The sequence below is a fragment of the Eschrichtius robustus genome, chromosome 5, assembly GCF_028021215.1.
Source record: "Eschrichtius robustus isolate mEscRob2 chromosome 5, mEscRob2.pri, whole genome shotgun sequence".
Classification (NCBI taxonomy): Eukaryota; Metazoa; Chordata; class Mammalia; order Artiodactyla; family Eschrichtiidae; genus Eschrichtius; species Eschrichtius robustus.
The window spans coordinates 9,995,198-10,015,233 of NC_090828.1; the positions used below are offsets into that span (position 1 = coordinate 9,995,198).

Genomic DNA, 20,036 nt, shown 5'->3' on the forward strand with positions numbered 1-20,036 from the left:
TCTAGCTGGCGCCACCACCATCCTCATTCCAGCCATGTTTTTCCGGGAACTATTTCAGTAGCCTCTTAACTGGTTTCTCCACGTAGATTCTTTCAGGTCTTTCCCCCATTTTCCAAAAGGCGACTGGAGTAATCGTTCTGAAATACAAATCTGATTTTGTCATTTAATGCTCCCACCCCAGCACGCACGCGCGCGCACGCACGCACGCACGCACACACACACACACTCCGTGAAAGGTACCACCTCGTCTGGAACCTGCCTGCCTCTAGTTTCTTCTCTGCCCTTTGCTCTTCAGTCGGCTTAGCCCATCTTCAGAAGGAGCCCGAGCCACGCACCCTCACCATGGGACTTCTGCACACACTGGTTGCCTGCCTTGAGTTTTCTCATCCCTCCTCCCACCTCATTGATGCCTACAGACCCCTCGCCCCTCAGCCCCCTGTCCCTTCCTCTGGGCAGCCTCCCTGGAGCTCAGCCAAGGTCAGCTCTCCTGCTCCTCCTTCTTCCTGGGACCCCAGGCTCCTCATTGCTCACACTCACCCAATTCTGATTTTACATGTATTCGGATGACTGTTTGGTGTCTTTCTCCTTTAAATGCCCCTAGTAGAGAGGCATTGTCTGTTTTCACAAAGTCGTAGAGCTCTGGTGATTGATACAGTGCCTGGCACATAGTAGGCATTTAATAACTATTTCTTGAATTAAAGAAAGAGGAGGCAAACAGGAATCCCAGAGAATCACTGACCTTCACTACATGCCTATTAAAGGCAGCAGGTCTTCGAAGTGATGGAGAATATAAACTCACTGCACGAACAGTTAGGATATGACTTCGAGCTCTCTCTTCATTATCCATTCTTTCAGAAGCCCAGGGAGGGAGGCAGAAATTTGTAGATGGCTCAATAACATAAATACTAGGGAGGTTGGAGAATCTAAAACTTTAATTTAGCCTCAATATATAGTCATTTCCAGTTGAATGTTTGTAAGGACCACAACGATGGAAACATTGACTGATCTGGGTCTTCCTACATCTATTTTCTCTCTGGCCCAGGAGCCCCTACAATGAAGGGGTAAGAAATTAGGGAGTAAAAGGGCTTCCCTGGTGGTGCAGTGGTTGAGAGTCCGCCTGCCAATGCAGGGGACACGGGTTCGAGCTCTGGTTTGGGAGGATCCCACATGCCGCGGAGCAGCTAGGCCCGTGAGCCACAATTGCTGAGCCTGCGCGTCTGGAGCCTGTGCCCCACAACAAGAGAGGCCGCGGCAGTGAGAGGCCCGCGCATCGCGATGAGTGGCCCCCGCTCACCACAACTAGAGAAAGCCCTCGCACAGAAAGGAAGACCCAACACAGCCAAAAATAATTAAATAATTAAATTAATTAATTAATTTGAAAAAAAGAAATTAGGGAGTAAAAGAAAGAAGCAACATCAGCACCACTGCCCTCCACACACCAACTAATGCTCTGTATTTACTTATTCAACTTCCTTCATGTTCACTGATACTTTCTTTCTTTAGTGTGTGTGTGTGTGTGTGTGTGTGTGTGTGCAACAGGAGCATAATTGCTCCATTGAAGTCTGTAAGATATCAGTTATCAGCAGGTCTGTTTAGAACAGAGCATTTCAACTCTTGATAGGATTAACGTAAGCCGGGATTCTTGCCTACCTTTTTTCTGTTTTTAAAAGATTCCTACTGTGAATGTACCAGCAAAGAGAGAGAATCACACACACACACGCTCGCACCCGTGCACACACGCGGTTTCCCTTGAAACAAATTTCTCTGCACAGTGAAGTGAATGCGTTGCCTGACCGTCCACAGTGCTGAGGGGCTGGCTCTACGGCAGTCAGTGAGTTTAGCCAGAATTTGAAAGCTCACAGACAATCATATTAATAGAATAGGATTATTTTCTCTTTGCCCACATCTTTGGAAATTTGATCTCCTGGGGACTGGCCTAGACTTGAATCAGGGGGTCCTGCGTTTTCACATTTTGTCCGTTCAACCTGAAATGTTGGGGAAACAGCCTTTGAATTCCAACACGCCCCTAAAGGAACAAGGAACCACCCCCCCATCTCCCCACTCACTTCAGTCTGACATGAAAGCAAAACAAACAAACAAACAAAAACCCTAAAACACTTCAAATTCACTCTGGCCTTGAGTTCGGCCTGCACCGGTGGGGGTGAGCCGTGTGGGCTCGCTGCACCTTTGCTGAGTCAGTCAATCATGGTGGACATCGGTCTTCCCAGGAGGACACAGATGAGTCCCATCCTAATGGCAGGACATTCGACAGGGTTCTCGGTAGCTTAAAAATCACCAGGCGGGGTCTCCGTTCTCTCCTCTCTCTTTATCCCATTGCATCTAGCATGTTTCCAACCCCAGTTGAACAGAGTGCCTGTTTGCTTCTGCAGGATTGCACTGCTGGAGAGAGTCACCCCACGGACTGGTATTACATCAAACCCACGATTGCAGACTGACCCCTCAGTTTTGCCCCCAGATCCTTTTTCTTGATGAATTCACTCTCACTCTGCACAGCAGCAGTTTCAAACCTGCACGTCTTTAAAACTCCTCAGGTTGCAATCATGCTATAAAAAGTGATCTATAACAGTGGTTCTCAAAAGGGGGGTTTTGTTCTCTAGGGGACATACAGTGATACCTGGAGATGTTTTTGTTTGTCACAAGGAGGAAGGGGTGGTGCTACAGCAATCTAGTGGGTGTAGAGGCCAGAGATGCTTCTCGACGTCCTGCAATGCTCAGGACAGCTCCCAACCGTAATGACCTGGTCCGAAATGTTGATAGTGTCATGGTTGACAAATCCTGATTCTGGGTGTTATGGACTGAATTGTGTCCCCCACCCCCCATTCATACGTTGAAGCCCCCTGATATAACTGTATTTGGAGATAGGGCCTTTAAAGAGGTAATGAAGCTTCAATGAGGTTATAAGTATGAGACTGTAATCCGATATGACTGGTGTCATATGACCGTATAAGATGAGGAAGAGACATTGGGGAGGTGTGGCCACAGAGAAAAGGACATATGTGAGGACATAGTGAGAAGGCAGCGTCTGCAAGCCAAGGAGAGGCCTCAGGAGAAACCAAACTTGCTGACACCTTGGTCTAGGACTTCCTGCCTCCGGAACTGTATGAGAATAAATTTCTGTTGTTGAAGTCACCCTGTCTATAGTATTTTGTTATGGCGGCCCTAGCAGACTAATACACTAAGTAATCTATTTTGGGGGCAACTTGGGAAAGTGGGAAGACTGTAGGATTGACAGTGTGTCCTTAGAGCAAGTTTCTTTACCTCTCTGACTCTTTTTTTTTTTTTAACATTGTGAACATATATTTTGCATTTTTTAATTGAAATATAGTTGATTTACAATGTTGTATTAATTTCTGTTGTACAGCAGATTGATCTGTTATACATATACATGCATTCTTTTTTGTATTCTTTTCCATTACGGTTTATCACAGGATATTGAGTAGAGTTCCCTGTGCCGTACAGTAGGACCTTGTTGTCTACCCATTCTATATATACTAGTTTGCATCTGCTAATCCCAGCCTCGTAATCCATCCCTCCCCCACCCCCCTCCCTCTCAGCACCCACAAGTCTGTTCTCTATGTCTGTGAGTCTGTTTCTGTTTCATAGATAGGTTCACTTGTGTCATATTTTATTTTATTTTTAAATTTATTTATTTATTTTTGGCTGCATTGGGTCTTCATTGCTGTGCGCGGGCTTTCCCTAGTTGTGGCGAGTAGGGGCTACTCTTCATTGCGGTGCGCAGGCTTCTCGGTGGGTGGCTTCTCTTGTTGTGGAGCACGGACTTTAGGCATGCAGGCTTCAGCACTTGTGGCACACAGGCTCAGTAGTTGTGGCTCACGGGCTCTAGGGTGCAGACTCAGTAGTTGTGGCTCACGGGCTTAGTTGCTCCACGGCATGTGGGATCTTCCTGGACCAGGGATTGAACCTGTGTCCCCTGCATTGGCAGGCGGATTCTTAACCACTACACCACCAGGGAAGCCCCTGTGTCATATTTTAGATTCCACGTATAAGTGATATCATATGGTATTTGTCTTTCTCTGTCTGACTTACTTCACTTAGTATGATAATCCCTAAGTCCATCCATGTTGCTGCAAATGGCATTATTTCATTCTTTTTAATGGCTGAGTAGTATTCCATGGTATATATGTACCACATCTTCTTTATCCATTCATCTGTTGATGGACATTTAGGTTGCTTCCATGTCTTGGCTGTTGTGAATAGTGCTGCTACACACATAGGGGTGGGTGTATATTTTTGAATTGCAGTTTTGTCCGGATATATGCACAGGAGTGGGATTGCTGGATCATATGGCAACTCTATTTTCAGTTTTTTGAGGAACCTCCGTGCTGTTTTCCACAGTGGCTGCACCAACTTATATTCCCACCAACAGCGTAGGAGGGTTCTCTTTTCTCCACATCCTCTCCAGTGTTTGTAGACTTTTTAGTGATGGCCATTCTGACCAGTATGTACCTCTCTGACTCTTAATTCCTCATCTTTAAATTGGGACTAGCCATGATTATCATTTTGGGTTGTCACGAGGGTTAAACAAGTTAACACAGGTAAAGGGCCTGTTATGAAGCAGACACCACTCACGTGCTACCGGACAATAAACCCCTTGCAGTTGGAGACCTTGCCATTTAGTTTTGTAATCACAGTACCTGGAAGCTTCTGGCACATCATAGGCATATCTTAAATGTGTATTGATTTAATCAGTGGCATTTTGGGTGCTGATTCAAGAGCTATCATTTAAGCATTCTTTCTGTACCAAATACTGCAGGTACAGCTGAGAACTCTGCAGTCGTAGCCTCTGCCTTCAAGCTTATATTCTAGTGGAGGAAGAGAAATAATAATTGATAGAGAACAAAGTTAATATGATTTCAGACCCTTATAAGTGTTATGATGGAAATCAATTGAGTGTTGTAATGAGTAACCGTTAGGGGAAGGTACTTTGGATAGTGTTTTTAGAAAATTATCCGAAGAGGTGATTTTTATTCTATTTTGTTTTGTTTGCTGATATAGGTGTGCTTTACTGGTGACTTAAATTCCTTAAGAGCTATTGCTCTTACGAAGTGATATTCCAAAATGGGGAACAACTCTTAGTATAATCTTTTCTTGATTTACCCAGTATATCAATACATATACGTATATATGTTCCAGGAAAACTCAGTATATCTTAAAAACTGTTGTACGTGTAAAGCAGTTAGGTTCTAGGCCTTGAAAGTTGTAAACACGGTTTTGCCTACATGAATGGCCAGTGGGACAGTCCAAAGTTGTGAAGGGTGCCAGGCCATCACTTGTGCAGGGGAATCCCAGATGTTTCAAGGTGTTTAATATCTCTGGCCCCCACCTACCAAATTCTAGTAGAATCCTTCAGTCATTATGATAAGCAATCCCTCCGTCTCCCCAATTTCCAAAACAGCCTCTAAAGGGCAGTACAGCCCCCATTGAGAGCCAGGGTTTTGAGGGTCTCCAGTGGCCTCCTGATCTCCTATCCAATTGTCATTCTTGCTCTTAGAGCCTTTGACACTGTTAACCAGCCCTCCCCGGCTTGCTGTCCTCTCTTGGCTTCCATGACCACACCCCTTGGGGTTTCCCCCCTCCTTCCTCCATCCCTGCCCAGAGTCCCGATTGGGCTTCTTGCTGTCCCTCTGCCCATCCACGTAGATCCGACCTTGGTCTCTTTTTTCCTCTCCATGTTCTTCTTTGATGAAAACTTCAACATCACTTCCAGGCATCTCTAGCTCCCAAAGTGCTGTTTCTATGCTATTCAAGCTCATTTTCCCAACTGCCACGTGGACCTGGCTACGTGAGCCCCAAGTTAAACGTGTCCAACATCCAACTGGTCAACTTCCTCTAAAACCTGTTATTCCTTTGGTCATAGTTGTGTTCACGGCAGCATCATCTACTCACACATTCTAGACATGGCAGCCGTCTTAACCTCTCTTTCTCACTCCCCACATCCAGTTGGTTGCTTTTTTCTCTCAAGGCTAAGGAAGTGATTGGAGCTGAATATTCAGGATCAAGTCCTGCAAAGATTAGAACACAGGTGATAAAAATCAGTGCCCCAGAAGGGGCTACTCTGATCCCATCCCTCTGATCTTCAGTTTTATTTTAAAATAGCTTAATTTTTCTAGACCCTAGGCTGCCCTGAGCTAATTTGTTTGTCCGAATTAATTACCAGCAGGGGGTGGCAGTCTCATTTTCACAGAAGCCTTCTGTTTTGGAAGAGATTCCTTTTTCTTCAAACAGTCCGATTTAGGCTCTTTGGCAGTGTAAAGGGTGTCTTGACATTTCCATAAAGACATTTAAATGTTACCGTCTCTGAAGAAACACTTTTAGAATATGAAACCTTTAATTTTTTTCCCCGCAAGGAAGAAGAACCTCGTCAGCGTAATTATCTCTGTAAAATAACTTCCTCACTTGCTTTTCATGTTGCTAGTGGAAAAGGATGATGATACTGTTTTCAAAAAACAAAAACAACTGTGGAAGATTTCAAGAAATTTGCTTTTCATTTTGTCTGTATAAATAACACCACAATTCAGAGGTCGAAGATGCTTGTAGGGTTATATATTATCCTTCCAAGTTGATTTTTGAAAGATCTGCTGGGAGGGCAAAACGATCAAAAAGATGCTGCTGGTGATCCTTGTTCCACACTGAGAAGAAGGCAAAAGAGACTTAACCCTATGTGTGTGTGTGTATATACTCTAAAAATTGTGATAAGGGGAATTCCGTGGCGGTCCAGTGGTTATGACTCCATGCTTTCACTGCTGTCGGCACGGCTTCAATCCCTGTCCAGAGAACTAAGATCCCGCAAGCCACGCGGCACGGCCAAAAAAATAAAAAATAAAAATAATGATAAAAACCAAATAACATGAAATCTATCCTGTTAACAAATTTTTAAGTGTACAGTACAGTATTGTTAACTATATGCACATTGTCGTACAACAGACTTGCGGAACGTTTTCATTTTGCGTAACTGAAGTTCTGTATCCATTCAGCAGCAACTCCCCATTTCCCCTCTCCTCCACCTCAGGAACCACCATTCTATTCTTTTGTTGTTTCTTTTCTTTATTTATTTTTTAATTTAATTTTTGAATTTTATTTTTTTATACAGCAGGTTCTTATTAGTTATCCATTTTATACATATTAGTGTATATATTGACATATATACCACCATTCCATTCTGCCCCTATGAGTTTAACTACTTGAGATCCCTCATATGAGTGGAATCATGAAGCATTTGTCCTTCTGTGACTGGCTTATTTCACTTAGTACATGACCTCAAGGTTCATCCACGTTATAGCATATGACAGGATTTCCTTCTTTTTAAAGACTGAATAATATTCCATTGTATGTATATATCATATCACAGTTTCTCTATCCACTCATCTGTTGAGGGACATTTAGGTTATTTCTACCTCTTGGCTATTGTCAGTCATGCCACAGTGAACATGGGAATGCAAATATTTCTGTGAGATCTTATTTTCAGTTCTTTTGGATAAATACTCAGAAGTGGGATTATAGATCATACGGTAATTCTATTTTTAATTTTTGAGGAATCTCTGTCCTTTTTTTATGTTTTATGTAGCAGCTGCAGCCTTTTACCTTCCCACTAACAGTGTATGAAGGTTCCCATTTTTCCACATCCTCAACAACACGTGCTATTTTCTGTTTTGTTTTGTTTCGTTTTATTATGGCCATCTTAACAGTTGTGAGGTGATATCTCCTTGCGGTTTTGGCTTTCATTTCCCTGATGATTAGTGATGTTGAGCACCTTTTTATATACCTGTTGGCCATTTACATTATCTTACACAATTGACAAAAAACAACACGAAGTGCATTAAAGACCTAAACCTAACACCTGAAACTATAAAACTCCTGAAAGAAAATATAGGGGAAAACCTTCATACAATTGGTCTTGGCAATGATATGACAACAAAAGCACAGGCAACAAAAGCAAGAATAAAGTGGGACTATATCAAACTAAAAAGCTTCTGAGCAGCAAAGGTAGCAATCAACAGGGTAAAAGGCAACCTTCAGAATGGGAGAAAATATTTGCCAACCATATCTTTGATAAGGGGTTAATATCTAAAACTCTTGTAAAAAAAAAAGATTTTTCTGGGTGAATCTAGATCAAGGCTCAGCAAACTTGTTCTATAAGGGGACAGAGAGTAAAGATTTTTGACTTTTCAAGCCATATGGTCTCTGTTGCAACTACTCAATCTACCATTGTATGAAAGCAGCCGTAAATAATACATACTTGGATGGGTGTGGCTGTGTCCCAATAAAACTTTATTTTTAAAAACAGACTGGGACGGATTTGGCCTGTGGACCAGTTTGCTGATCCCTGATCTAGAACAGGGTTTCTCCGTCTAACTCTATTAACATTTTTGCTGGGTAGGTTTTTGTTGGGGGGCTGTTCTGCACATTGAAGGACGGTTTGCAGCATCCTTATGCCAGATGCCAGCAACAACCCCTTCCCCTCCACCCCGGTTATGACAACCCAAAATGTCTCCAAACATTGCCAAATATCTTCTGGGGGACAAAATTGCTGTTGGTTGAGAAACTCTGATCTAGATGATTGAAATAATCTGATGGAGAGTGATAGGAAATATTTCCGTAGGGAAGTAGGGAAAGATGGAAGAATGGAAATCCCTAGTGTATTTGCCTCAGGAAGGTCAAGTTCCCCTCAAAGGGGCCACTATCACTGCCTAAATGTGGAAAGCAGTTCAAAAACAACTGAAATGGCAACGTAATTGAAAAGTGCTCTGGAAATAATGCAAATGTGAGCTTAACCTACTTTTGTGATAGGAAGCAGAAACAGAACAGTTCAACACATTAGCCTGCGCTAACAGGACTTTCTGAGCTCGAGGGCTGGCTCTGAGTTGCTGGAAAGGAGCTCACGGTTCCAGTGCCCACTTGAGCAAGCGTTTATTTTTTTTGCTTATCTGAATTCAGAACCAACACAGGCAGGGTGATTTCTGAAAGTGCTCACATGTTTCTCATTGTTTGGACAGGGCCGGACAAAAATGGCCCAGATTCACTGCAAATTGGCAGGAACACATGTTTTTGAAAGTTAAAAACAGCCTAACATTCATGAGTGAATCTCAAAGAGTGTTGTCTTCTTGTCCTTTAGAATAAACACCTGTTTTGCAAAAAGGAGAGTAAAAGCCATCTTCCTTGAGAAATCGTTGGTTTCTTTTTCTTCATTGCTATTATTCTATATTTAATAGTTAAAAAACTTAAGCACAATTTACCATATTATAATTTAGATAATTGTCATTTTAAATAAACAAACAAACAAAAAGAAAAACAGCCCACATTTCGCCAGGAAGTTCAGTTAAGCCTTTTTAGCTGAGTTTCTCTTCTAGCTTGAAAAACAAAAAGTCCGTGGATCCTTTTCTTCTTGAATAAAATTCTCCCTAGTTAGATATATGTTTCTAATTCATTGGAAGAAAAGGGGGTCCACATCCTTGGAAGAAGCTGTTTGGCTGTGAGTCCTGTCCCTATTGCTACCTTCTGTGACCACAGCTGATGCACTTAGTAACCCACATCTCCTGTTCACCAGTACCACTGGACGTGACATAATAATGGGACCATCTGGTGGATCAGTGAGATCATTCTTTTATAGTTGGGATCATGACAAAGGGTGATAAGAATAGATTCTTCATAACCTTCCTGGAAATCCATATTTCAGCATACCCCAAGAGACCCAGTTCCTTCAATCGCATCTATTTGTGCCTTACTTTACAATGAACATCCACCGCCTTCCTTGTAGGCTGGCCCGGTGTGCATATAAATGGTACCTGTTTGACCGCAGACCTTTCTCTCTGTCCCTCAGGCTACCATGGCCTCTACTGTGAGGAGGAATACGACGAGTGCCTCTCTGCCCCGTGCCTGAACGCCGCCACCTGCAGGGACCTCGTCAACGGCTACGAGTGCGTGTGCCTGGCGGAGTACAAAGGTGAGCATCACGTGGCCGACTAGTGCCATCATCGTTCTCAGTGACGTCTTGGATTTCTCCACGTACATGCGTACGCCTCTAATTGGAGCGTGAAATTGTTTAGAATAAGAATCAGATGCTGGCAGTGGGATGATGTATGGGGCCGAAAAGAACAGTTTGGAAGTCTCTGGTTTCCTCTTGATAAACTGAAAAATCTGTCTCCTGCCCTTTCCTTCTTCTTGCATCCTCACTCCCTTCTCTGTTGAATGTGTAAAAAGCTGACGATAAAAAATGATATTAAGGGGGCTTTCAGACACAGGTCAGAGGACGCAGCCATGGAATCCGGGGGGAGGAAAGTAGCGCTTGCTGGACGAGGAGAGGATGCCGCGCTTTTTGGTGGAAGAGGCAAGTGGAGTCTCACATGTCGGCGAAAAAAAGTTCATTCTCATTAAATGAGTCATTAAAAGGGAGGCACATGTTAGTTCATTTGAGTGGATATGTGTCAGAGTCACTCTGGATAAACGGCTGACATTCACGGAGTGTTTATAACATTCAGACCCTGTTCTAAGTCCTTACGTGCGTGAACTCATAAAAAAGGCCTGACAGTAACCGGAGAGGTGGTAGTGTCAGCCCTCAGGAGCCCAGCCAGCATGGTCCTGAAAGCCCTTCCATCTCCTCCCCAGCAGGCTCACTGGTGTGGCTTTATTGCAGCCCTGACACCCTCAGCCGGCGCTGTGGCAGGGCGCCGGGTCATCAACTAATTTGCGCGCACTTCTCTAAGTCACGACTCCCGGGCTGGTGTAGATTTTTGTAATGCTTTTGAGGGCTCTGTTTATAGCCATTTCACTTAACCTCTTTCTCCCACCACCGCTCACTTGATACCATCCATCTGCCAGTGACCTCGCATTGTAGCCGACTTTGCTTCTCTTTGCATGGACCCACCTTTATTTAGACGTCCTTCTGGTGAGCCTCGAGGGTTTGTAGGGCACATGGATGAACTTGACCTAGCCCCTGGATGGAGGGGCTGAAGCTGGGTCAGGTCTTGGCTTTATGCTTGGCACATCTGACGCTTCTCATGCACTATGATGCCCGTTTAGAGCCGAACTCCACCAGTTCCCATGAGGACAGAGGTGCTGGCTTCATCCACATGGATTTCAGTTCTAGGTAGATCAGAGCATTTAGGAATAGGGAGTCCGCTCAAGTCTGCAGAGAATAAAGGAGCACTGAATTAGGAGACCTAGGTAGCTCATCCTCATTGTGCCATTGGATTACTGATGACCCTGGATAAACCTTTTCAACCGACTTGTCTTTATTTTGTCTGTTTAAAGAAAGGGCAGTAATGCTTACTGAGAGATTTTGAGATTCTTCAGTGACAGAATGAGTAGTGGTGGATGTGCTTCAAAATTTTAAATTCCAAAATTCTTTAGTTTATGATAGAGTTTTATGGAGTAAATTTCATCTTTATGAATGACAAAATTATTAATTGGGTATACTCTGAATTTGCCTCTTACGTGCCTGGCTTTGAAGCATTGCTCATGCTATCATGACCAAGAAATAAAAAATGAAACTGTATATGATGACCCACTAGTGACTCCACAAATTCATGGGCTGTGATCCTAGCTTTTTTCACCTCCTTCTTCCATTTTTCTCAAGGAGTATTCCCGAATTTTGCTGCTTTCCCCAAGCCTCATGTTAAATCACTCACTCATAGGATAAAACAAATTTCACGTCCATCTTCATGGAAAGAAAGAGAGGTTATCATTTGTAAACATTTTCCAATTTCTCTAGTTTTCCAATGAGCAATGGTTCTCAAACTTGAGCATGTGTTAGAATCTGCTGGTGGGCTTCTTACAACATAGTTTGCTGGGCCCCACCCCTGTCTAAGGTAGGGCCCAAGAATTTGAATTTCTGGTAAGTTCTCAGATGATGTTGTTATGCTGGCCCTGTGCCACCCTTTGAGAAGCCCTGTCCTACAAACTCATCTGCAATCACACCACTCAAATTTTATTGTCTTCCTTATTACCTGATCACATGCTCTCCATTCTGCTCAAGGTTAATCCCTCCATATATGCTCCTCGTTCCACCCCTTCTATCTTTCGTGACCTTCCTCCATCAGTTACAGACGCCCTGCTGTGGATGACTCAAGAAGGTAGAGTCGACTCAAGATGACTCAAGATCCTGGAGGGGATCTCAAACACATTTGAGGATGTGGGTTTTTGAGAAAAGGGTGTGGTGCTGGGAGCCTTTGTGTACCACAGGGTTAGGGGATAGGGTTCTGGAGAGAACGGAGGACTCAATGACCAGCTGAGCCCAAAAGACCCTTCAGCTTATAGAGAGGGAAAACATGCTATAATGTGCTGCACTTGACTCTGCGAGGCAAAGGGCTCTCCTGATCTCATGGATCCTGGCTGCCCTCTAAGAGGATTGCAGTTGGGCTGAGCTGGCCCTTTGTGTGTGTGTGTGTGTGTGAATGAGCTCCTGCTCACACCTGGAGAACCTTGAGAACCCCAAACTGGGAGGCCTTTACCCCATGTAGGCAGGGCTAATTTGACTGGCCTGTCTAGCACTGGAGGAGACTCTCCAGTATCATCTCTCTCTGCCTGAGGTTGCCAACCTCAAGCCTGGCCAGTCCAGGGAGACTGTACCAGCTACTCAACAAGGGGAAAAAAATCTAGGAAGTAAAAACAAAATTGCAACAAACCCCACAACTCTAAACACTCAAGAACGGAAGTAAAAAAAAGTAATGTATACCACTCAAAATTGAATTTAGATCTGGAAAAGCAAAAGGAGGAAGTATGTCATGATAGAAGTAAAAATATGAGGAAATGGAAACCATGAGTGAAAAGACATGAAATGTGGAGAAAAGATGAAGAGATATGTTTCATCTGAATGATCGATGTTGCAGAAGAAGAAAGAACACATGGAAATAAAACCAGAATCAACCAACTACTAGGGAGAAGTCTATGAGATGAAGAAAATTGAAATTTTCAAATAGAATGGGCTTACAGAATGCCAGAAGATTAATGAGGGAGATGATATGTAATTTGCAATTTCCTGGTAGAATTTCCAAATCCAAGAATACAGAGAATATTTTTTAAAAGATTCTTCATAGTGAGTACAAGTTACACACAAAAGAAAGAATCAAATCAGCATTGAACTGCTCTTCTCTAAAATGAAGGTAAACAACAGTGAAGAGTGTTTTAGATTTTTCAGTGAAAAAGTCTGGTTGTTAAAGGTTCATTTGTATTTGAGGGGTGAAGAAAGACATTTTGTACATTTAAGGGTACAGAAAACATAACACCATGTACCCTCTCTAAGAAAATTGTTTTCCAAAGTATTCTCATCAAATTGGAACTAAATCAGAGCAAAGATAACCAGATAGGGGACAATGGAGAACAGGAGGAAGAGGGTTGAGCAGACTTCTTTACATGCGGGGATAAACCTAAATAGATGACATTCATATGATTGTAAATACTAATTTAATGGTAAAGAAAAGTCTCTTGAAAAAATAGACATGCCTACTATATTAATTATTATTGCTGCATAGTGAATTATTGTAAGGTAGTGGCTTAAAACAACACCCTTTGATTATCTAACAGTTTCCTAGGTCCAGGCATGGATTAATGGATTCCCTGTTCAAGGTCTGGAATCCAAGGCTGGAATCAGGGTGTTGGTTGAGCTGAGCTCTCATCTGAGGCTTAAATAGGGAAGTATCAGCTTCCAAGTCCCCTCAAGTGGTTGGCAGAATTCATATCCTTGCAGCTGTAGAATTCTTGACAGTCTGCTTCTTGAAAGCCAGGAGAGGCCTGAATCCTCTTAAAGGTCTCACCTAGTTAGGTCAGGCCCACCTAAGGTTAACTCAAAGTCAACTGATTAGCTACTGTAACAGCATCTTCAAAATCTCTTAACCTTTGCCAAATGCTATTGTTTAGAAGCTCACACTCAAGGGGAGGGAGTTATGTAAGGGTGTGACTCATTGGGTGGTCACCCTAGAGTGTGTCACTACATCTGTTCTTGAGGAAAATTGAAATGACCAAACTAAAATTTCATATTATTTTAACCAAGCCCATGAGTTGGTGGGTGTTGGAAAGGATTGGAAGGCATACAAGTGTGTTAAAGATCTCATCTCAATGGGCAGGTAAAGTGATTATTTCATTTTGATATATTTATAGAGACATTTAGGTCTGGGTTTAAGCAGGAATGTAAACCCTAGCAAAGTAGCAATAAATGAGAGAACGTCTAAAGTAAGAGTGATGGGCAGGTGTTGAGGGGTAGGGTAGAAGGGATTAAAGAGAAGCAGAAGGCGGTAATTCATGCCCTCCAATCCAGAGGAAGAGCAAGTGAGGGGAGGAGAGAGGCCAAAAGATTCTGGGCCTTTCTCTCCTTAGGGGATAGACATTCTTTCCCTCTTTGGAAGCATTTATCCCAACATATATTTACATATAAGACGTCTGTATAAACTTAGGAAACTATCAGATGGGTGGGCATCAATTCTTAACTAGTACTTACCTCTGGAGTTAGAACTTGGATAAGTGGTGTGTTGGGGGGAGGATTGGAACTTTAACTTCTTACTTACATATGTACTTTCTTTTTTTTTTTTTAATTTATTTATTTATTATTTTTAGCTGTGTTGGGTCTTCCTTTCTGTGCGAGGGCTTTCTCCAGTTGGGGCGAGCGGGGACCACTCTTCATTGCAGTGCGCGGGCCTCTCACTATCACGGCCTCTCTTGTTGCGGAGCACGGGCTCCAGACGCGCAGGCTCAGTAGTTGTGGCTCACGGACCCAGTTGCTCCGCGGCATGTGGGATCTTCCCAGACCAGGGCTCGAACCCGTGTCCCCTGCATTGGCAGGCAGATTCTCAACCACTGCGCCACCAGGGAAGCCCCATATGTACTTTTTTAAGTGGTGATTTTTACTCTTTTCTGTTTTTAAAAAAAAGCTTAAATAAATGAATATAACTTCCTAAAAAGAATGAGTGCAATAGAATGTCAGGCAAGTATAGCTAAGAACATTTTGAAAAAGGAGAGCAGTGAGGGGGAACTTCTGCCAGATGTTGAAACCCATTGTAATGCTGCAATTATTATTACATCCCCATGTTATGGGTGCAAGAATGGACAGCTAACCAAAACTGAATAATGGCGCAGAAACCATCGTCTATAATAATATATGACTCTTAACAAGGAATTGCTATGAATGGGAAGGGAATTCTTTTCTAATAAATGGTGCTAGAAAAACTGAGTTGCTAAACAGAAAAAAAAAGAAATGTTCTTACACACACTTCTAAATAAATTCCATTTGAAGTGAAAAAAACTGACTCTTGTTTGACTTTGCATCCTCCTATACTTACTTGCCCCTTTCTTCCTCTTTCTTTTACAACCACATTTCCTTAGAGTTGGTATAGATGATGCCTCTATTTCCTTAAATTTTCTTAATCTTGTTTAACTTGGATATCATCAGTACCATTCCGATAAATGGATCTAGCAGTGACCTAATTGAAGACCGAAACCCCAAAGCCTCCCTCTCCAGCTTCCAACTTCACATTCTTGCCCTTCTGCTTCATGATCACTGGGTCCCTTTTGAAAGTCACCCTGCTTTAGCTTCCACAGCTCCGTTCCTCCCCCCACCCTCACCCCCCAACCCTACTCTTCCCTCCTGGCCTTCTTGGAATGAATCCTTGCTCTCTGGACACCATGAATGCAAGTGGTTCCCAGGCTTTTCGTCTTGGCCCTTTTTTCTCTCCTCCTCTTTCCCCTTATCCAGTCCTATGGCTGCATCCATTGTCAGAAATATTGATCTCCAAACAGGTGTGATTTCTCTTTCCTGAACTCTCCAAGCATTTTCTTGATATTTTCTATGACAGTTATGGTCAGCCTTGTAGTCAGTACTTTCTGGCTCCAGACTTTCCTTTCCCTGACACTAAATTAGACTCTCCCGAATGGCAGTGACTACACAAGTTCTTTTTTTTTTTTTTTTTTTAATTCTCATCAGCTCTTGATATGGTGGCTTACACAAAGCAAATGCTCCACAGCTATCTGTACTTGAACGGAAACTACTGCTTAACACACTAATTAAATAAAGCAAGGCAACTTGAACATTTTCCCAGTATGTTTCCACTGTGGATCATGAAATTGTCAGAAGCAAAATACATGGAGGGACTCCTAGTGATCTCCCTTCAGACATGGTGAAATGCTGATATTTCTTTAAAACTAGTCCAGAGCTAATTCACAATGAGACTTTCAAGACTTTAGTTAGTGTTCATCACCTTATAGTGCCAAAAGTCAAGTTACAGCCCCACATTGTGTTGAATTATTATTTATAGCAGAACAAACTTAATGGTCAAGACTATACTCATTTGGAATTTTTGGTGACAGAAGTTAGAAAGAAAATACTTCAATTTTTAATTATGAAAATAACATAGCAACAATGATAACAATTTAGAAAACAGAAAATTTGATAACTCATGGCTTTACAGCAGAACATAAGAGCAATAATCATCTGTATTATTTCCATCCTTTTTAATATCTGTGTTTTTACAGTTATAATTGATTATACCTACAAGTTGGTATTACCCTTCTCAGACTTACCATTATTTATGTTTGATTTAGAAATTGTTAGCAAGTTTTACTAGTTCTATTTTAAATGGCAATGTGATGTTCCCATGGGGTAATATTTATCCATTCCCTTGCTGTATCTGAAGTGAAGCTACTGTAAATAATTCTGGAATGAACATCTTCATATACTTTTCATACTTTCTGGATGTTGGGGGGGATAGAGTCTCAGAAATAAGATCATTGGGTTATGAGTTTGATCACATTGTACTGCATTGTTTATTTTTAAAGTCTACAGAAATTTATAATTGAAAAGATGAGAACTCTTTCTTTGTTGGTTAGAATTATTTCCTCTGTATAACCAGTAAACAAGAATTTCTGGGTATTTTCTGTACCTGTCCCTTCTCAAGTACTGTAATTGATAGAAAAATGGATAAGTCAAGATTTTTCCTTTATCAGGCTATTATTTAGCCAGAAGAGCAGACTGAGACTGGCACACACAAGGAATAATGAGGTGAAGGTCGAGATCTCAATTGTAACTTCTGAAACAGCTTAGAAAAAGTTGAGCTCTGTGAGGTTGAAACACTGGAAAACTTTTCATGGCAGGAATCAGTTTGAATAAAATAAGATGATGTCCAGATTGGTTTAAGATGGTGGAGTAGAAGGACGTGCGCTCACTCCCTCTTGCGAGAGCACTGGAATCACAACTAACTGCTGAACAATCATCGACAGGAAGACACTGGAACTCACCAAAAAAGATACCCCACATCCAAAGACAAAGGAGAAGCCACAATGAGATGGTAGGAGGGGCGCAATCACAATAAAATCAAATCCCATAACTGCTGGGTGGGTGACTCACAAACTGGAGAACACTTATACCACAGAAGTCCACCCACTGGATTGAAGGTTCTGAGCCCCACGTCAGGCTTCCCAACTTGGGGCTCCGGCAATGGGAGGAGGAATTTCTAGAGAATCAGACTCTGAAGGCTAACGGGATTTGACTGTAGGATTTCAACAGGACTGGGGAAAACAGAGACTCCACTCCTGGAGGGCACACACAAAGTAGTGTGTGCATCGGGACCCAGGGGAAGGAGCAGTGACCCCAGGGGAGACTGAACCAGACCTACCTGCTAGTGTTGGAGGGTCTCCTGCAGAGGCGGGCGGTGGCTGTGGCTCACCGTGGGGACAAGGACACTGGCAGCAGAAGTTCTGGGAAGCACTCCTTGGTGTGATCCCTCCCAGAGGCTGCCATTAGCCCCACCAAAGAGCCCAGGTAGGCTCCAGTGTTGGGTCGCCTTAGGCCAAACAACCAACAGGGAGGGAACCCAGCCCCACCACCCCCCGCCCACCGTCAGCAGACAAGCTGATTAAAGTTTTACTGAGCTCTGCTCACCAGAGCAACAGCCAGCTCTACCCACCACCAGTCCTCCCATCAGGAAGCTTGCACAAGCCTCTTAGATAGACTCATCCACCAGAGGCAGACAGCAGAAGCAAGAAGAACTACAATTCTTCAGGCTGTGGAACGAAAACCACATTCACAGAAAGACAGACAAAATGAAAAGGCAGAGGACTGTGTACCAGATGAAGGAAAAAGATAAAACCCCAGAAAAACAACTAAATGAAGTGGAGCTAGGCAACCTTCCAGAAAAAGAATTCAGAATAATGATACTGAAGATGATCCAGGACCTCGGAAACAGAATGGAGGCAAAGATCGAGAAGATGCAAGAAATGTTTAACAAAGACCTAGAAGAATTAAAGAACAAACAAACAGAGATGAACAATACAATAACTGAAATGAAAAATACACTAGAAGGAATCAATAGCAGAATAACTGAGGCAGAAGAACGGATAAGTGACCTGGAAGACAGAATGGTGGAATTCACTGCTATGGAACAGAAAAAAGAAAGAAGAATGAAAAGAAATGAAGACAGACTAAGAGACCTCTGGGACAATATTAAACGCACCAACATTTGCCTTATAGGGGTCCCAGAAGGAAAAGAGAGAGAGAAAGGACCCAAGAAAATATTTGAAGAGATTATAGCCGAAAACTTCCCTAACATGGGAAAGGAAATAGCCACCCAAGTCCAGGAAGCACAGAGAGTCCCAGGCAGGATAAACCCAAGGAGAAACACACCAAGACACATAGTAATCAAATTAACAAAAATTAAAGACAAGGAAAAATTATTGAAAGCAGCAAGGGAAAAACGACAAATAGCATAAAAGGGAACTCCCATAAGGTTTACAGCTGATTTTTCAGCAGAAACTCTACAAGCCAGAAGGGAGTGGCAAAATGTATTTAAGGTGATGAAAGGGATGAACCTAAAACCAAGATTACTCTACCTGGCAAGGATCTCATTCAGACAGTGGAGAAATCAAAAGCTTTACAGACAAGCAAAAGCTAAGAGAATTCACCACCAAACCAGCTCTACAACAAATGCTAAAGGAACTTCTCTAAGTGGGAAGCACAAGAGAAGAAAAGGACCTACAAAAACAAACCCATAACAATTAAGAAAATGGCAATTGGAACATACATATCAATAATTACCTTTAACGTGAATGGATTAATGCTCCAACCAAAAGACACAGGCTCACTGAATGGATACAAAAACAAGACCCATATATATGCTGTCTGTAAGAGACCCACTTCAGACCTAGGGACACATACAGACTGAAAGTGAGGGGATGGAAAAAGATATTCCATGCAAATGGAAATCAAAAGAAAGTTGGAGTAACAATACTCATATCAGATAAAATAGACTTTAAAATATAGAATGTTACAAGAGACAAGGAAGGATACTACATAATGATCAAGGGATTAATCCAAGAAGAAGATATAACAATTATAAATATATATGCACGCAACATAGGAGCACCTCAATACATAAGGCAACTGCTAACAGCTATAAAAGAGGGAATCGACAGTAACACAATAATAGTGGGGGACTTTAACACCTCACTTACACAAATGGACAGATCATACAGACAGAAAATTAATAAAGAAACACAAGCTTTAAATGACACAATAGACCAGATAGATTTAATTGATATTTATAGGACATTCCATCCAAAAACAGCAGGTTACACTTTCTTCTCAAGTGCCCACGGAATTCTTCAGGATATATCACACCTTGGGTCACAAATCAAGCCTCAGTAAAGTTTAGAAAATTGAAATCATATCAAGCATCTTTTCCGACCACAACGCTGTGAGGTTAGAAATCAATTACAGAACAGATCTTGCTGTGATTTATGTCATAGAGTGTTCTGCCTATGTTTTCCTCTAAGAGTGTTATAGTGTCTGACCTTACATTTAGGTCTTTAATCCATTTTGAGTTTATTTTTGTGTGTGGAGTTAGACCCACCTCCTAGAGAAATGGAAATAAAAACAAAAATAAACAAATGGGACCTAATGAAACTTAAAAGCTTTTGCACAGCAAAGGAAAACATAAATAAGACGAAAAGACAACCCTTACAATGGGAGAAAATATTTGCAAATGAAGCAACTGACAAAGGATTAATCTCCAAAATTT

At 42.2% G+C, this 20,036-nt stretch overlaps 1 protein-coding gene across 1 annotated transcript in view; it reads left to right on the forward strand.

Annotated features, from left to right (window-relative positions):
• Positions 1-20,036, forward strand: part of DNER (delta/notch like EGF repeat containing) — a 332,382-nt gene that overhangs the window by 272,819 nt on the left and 39,527 nt on the right. The window contains exon 9 of the mRNA XM_068543746.1: positions 9,860-9,982. Coding sequence (XP_068399847.1) covers positions 9,860-9,982 — 123 coding nt within the window. The remainder of the gene's footprint in view (positions 1-9,859; positions 9,983-20,036) is intronic.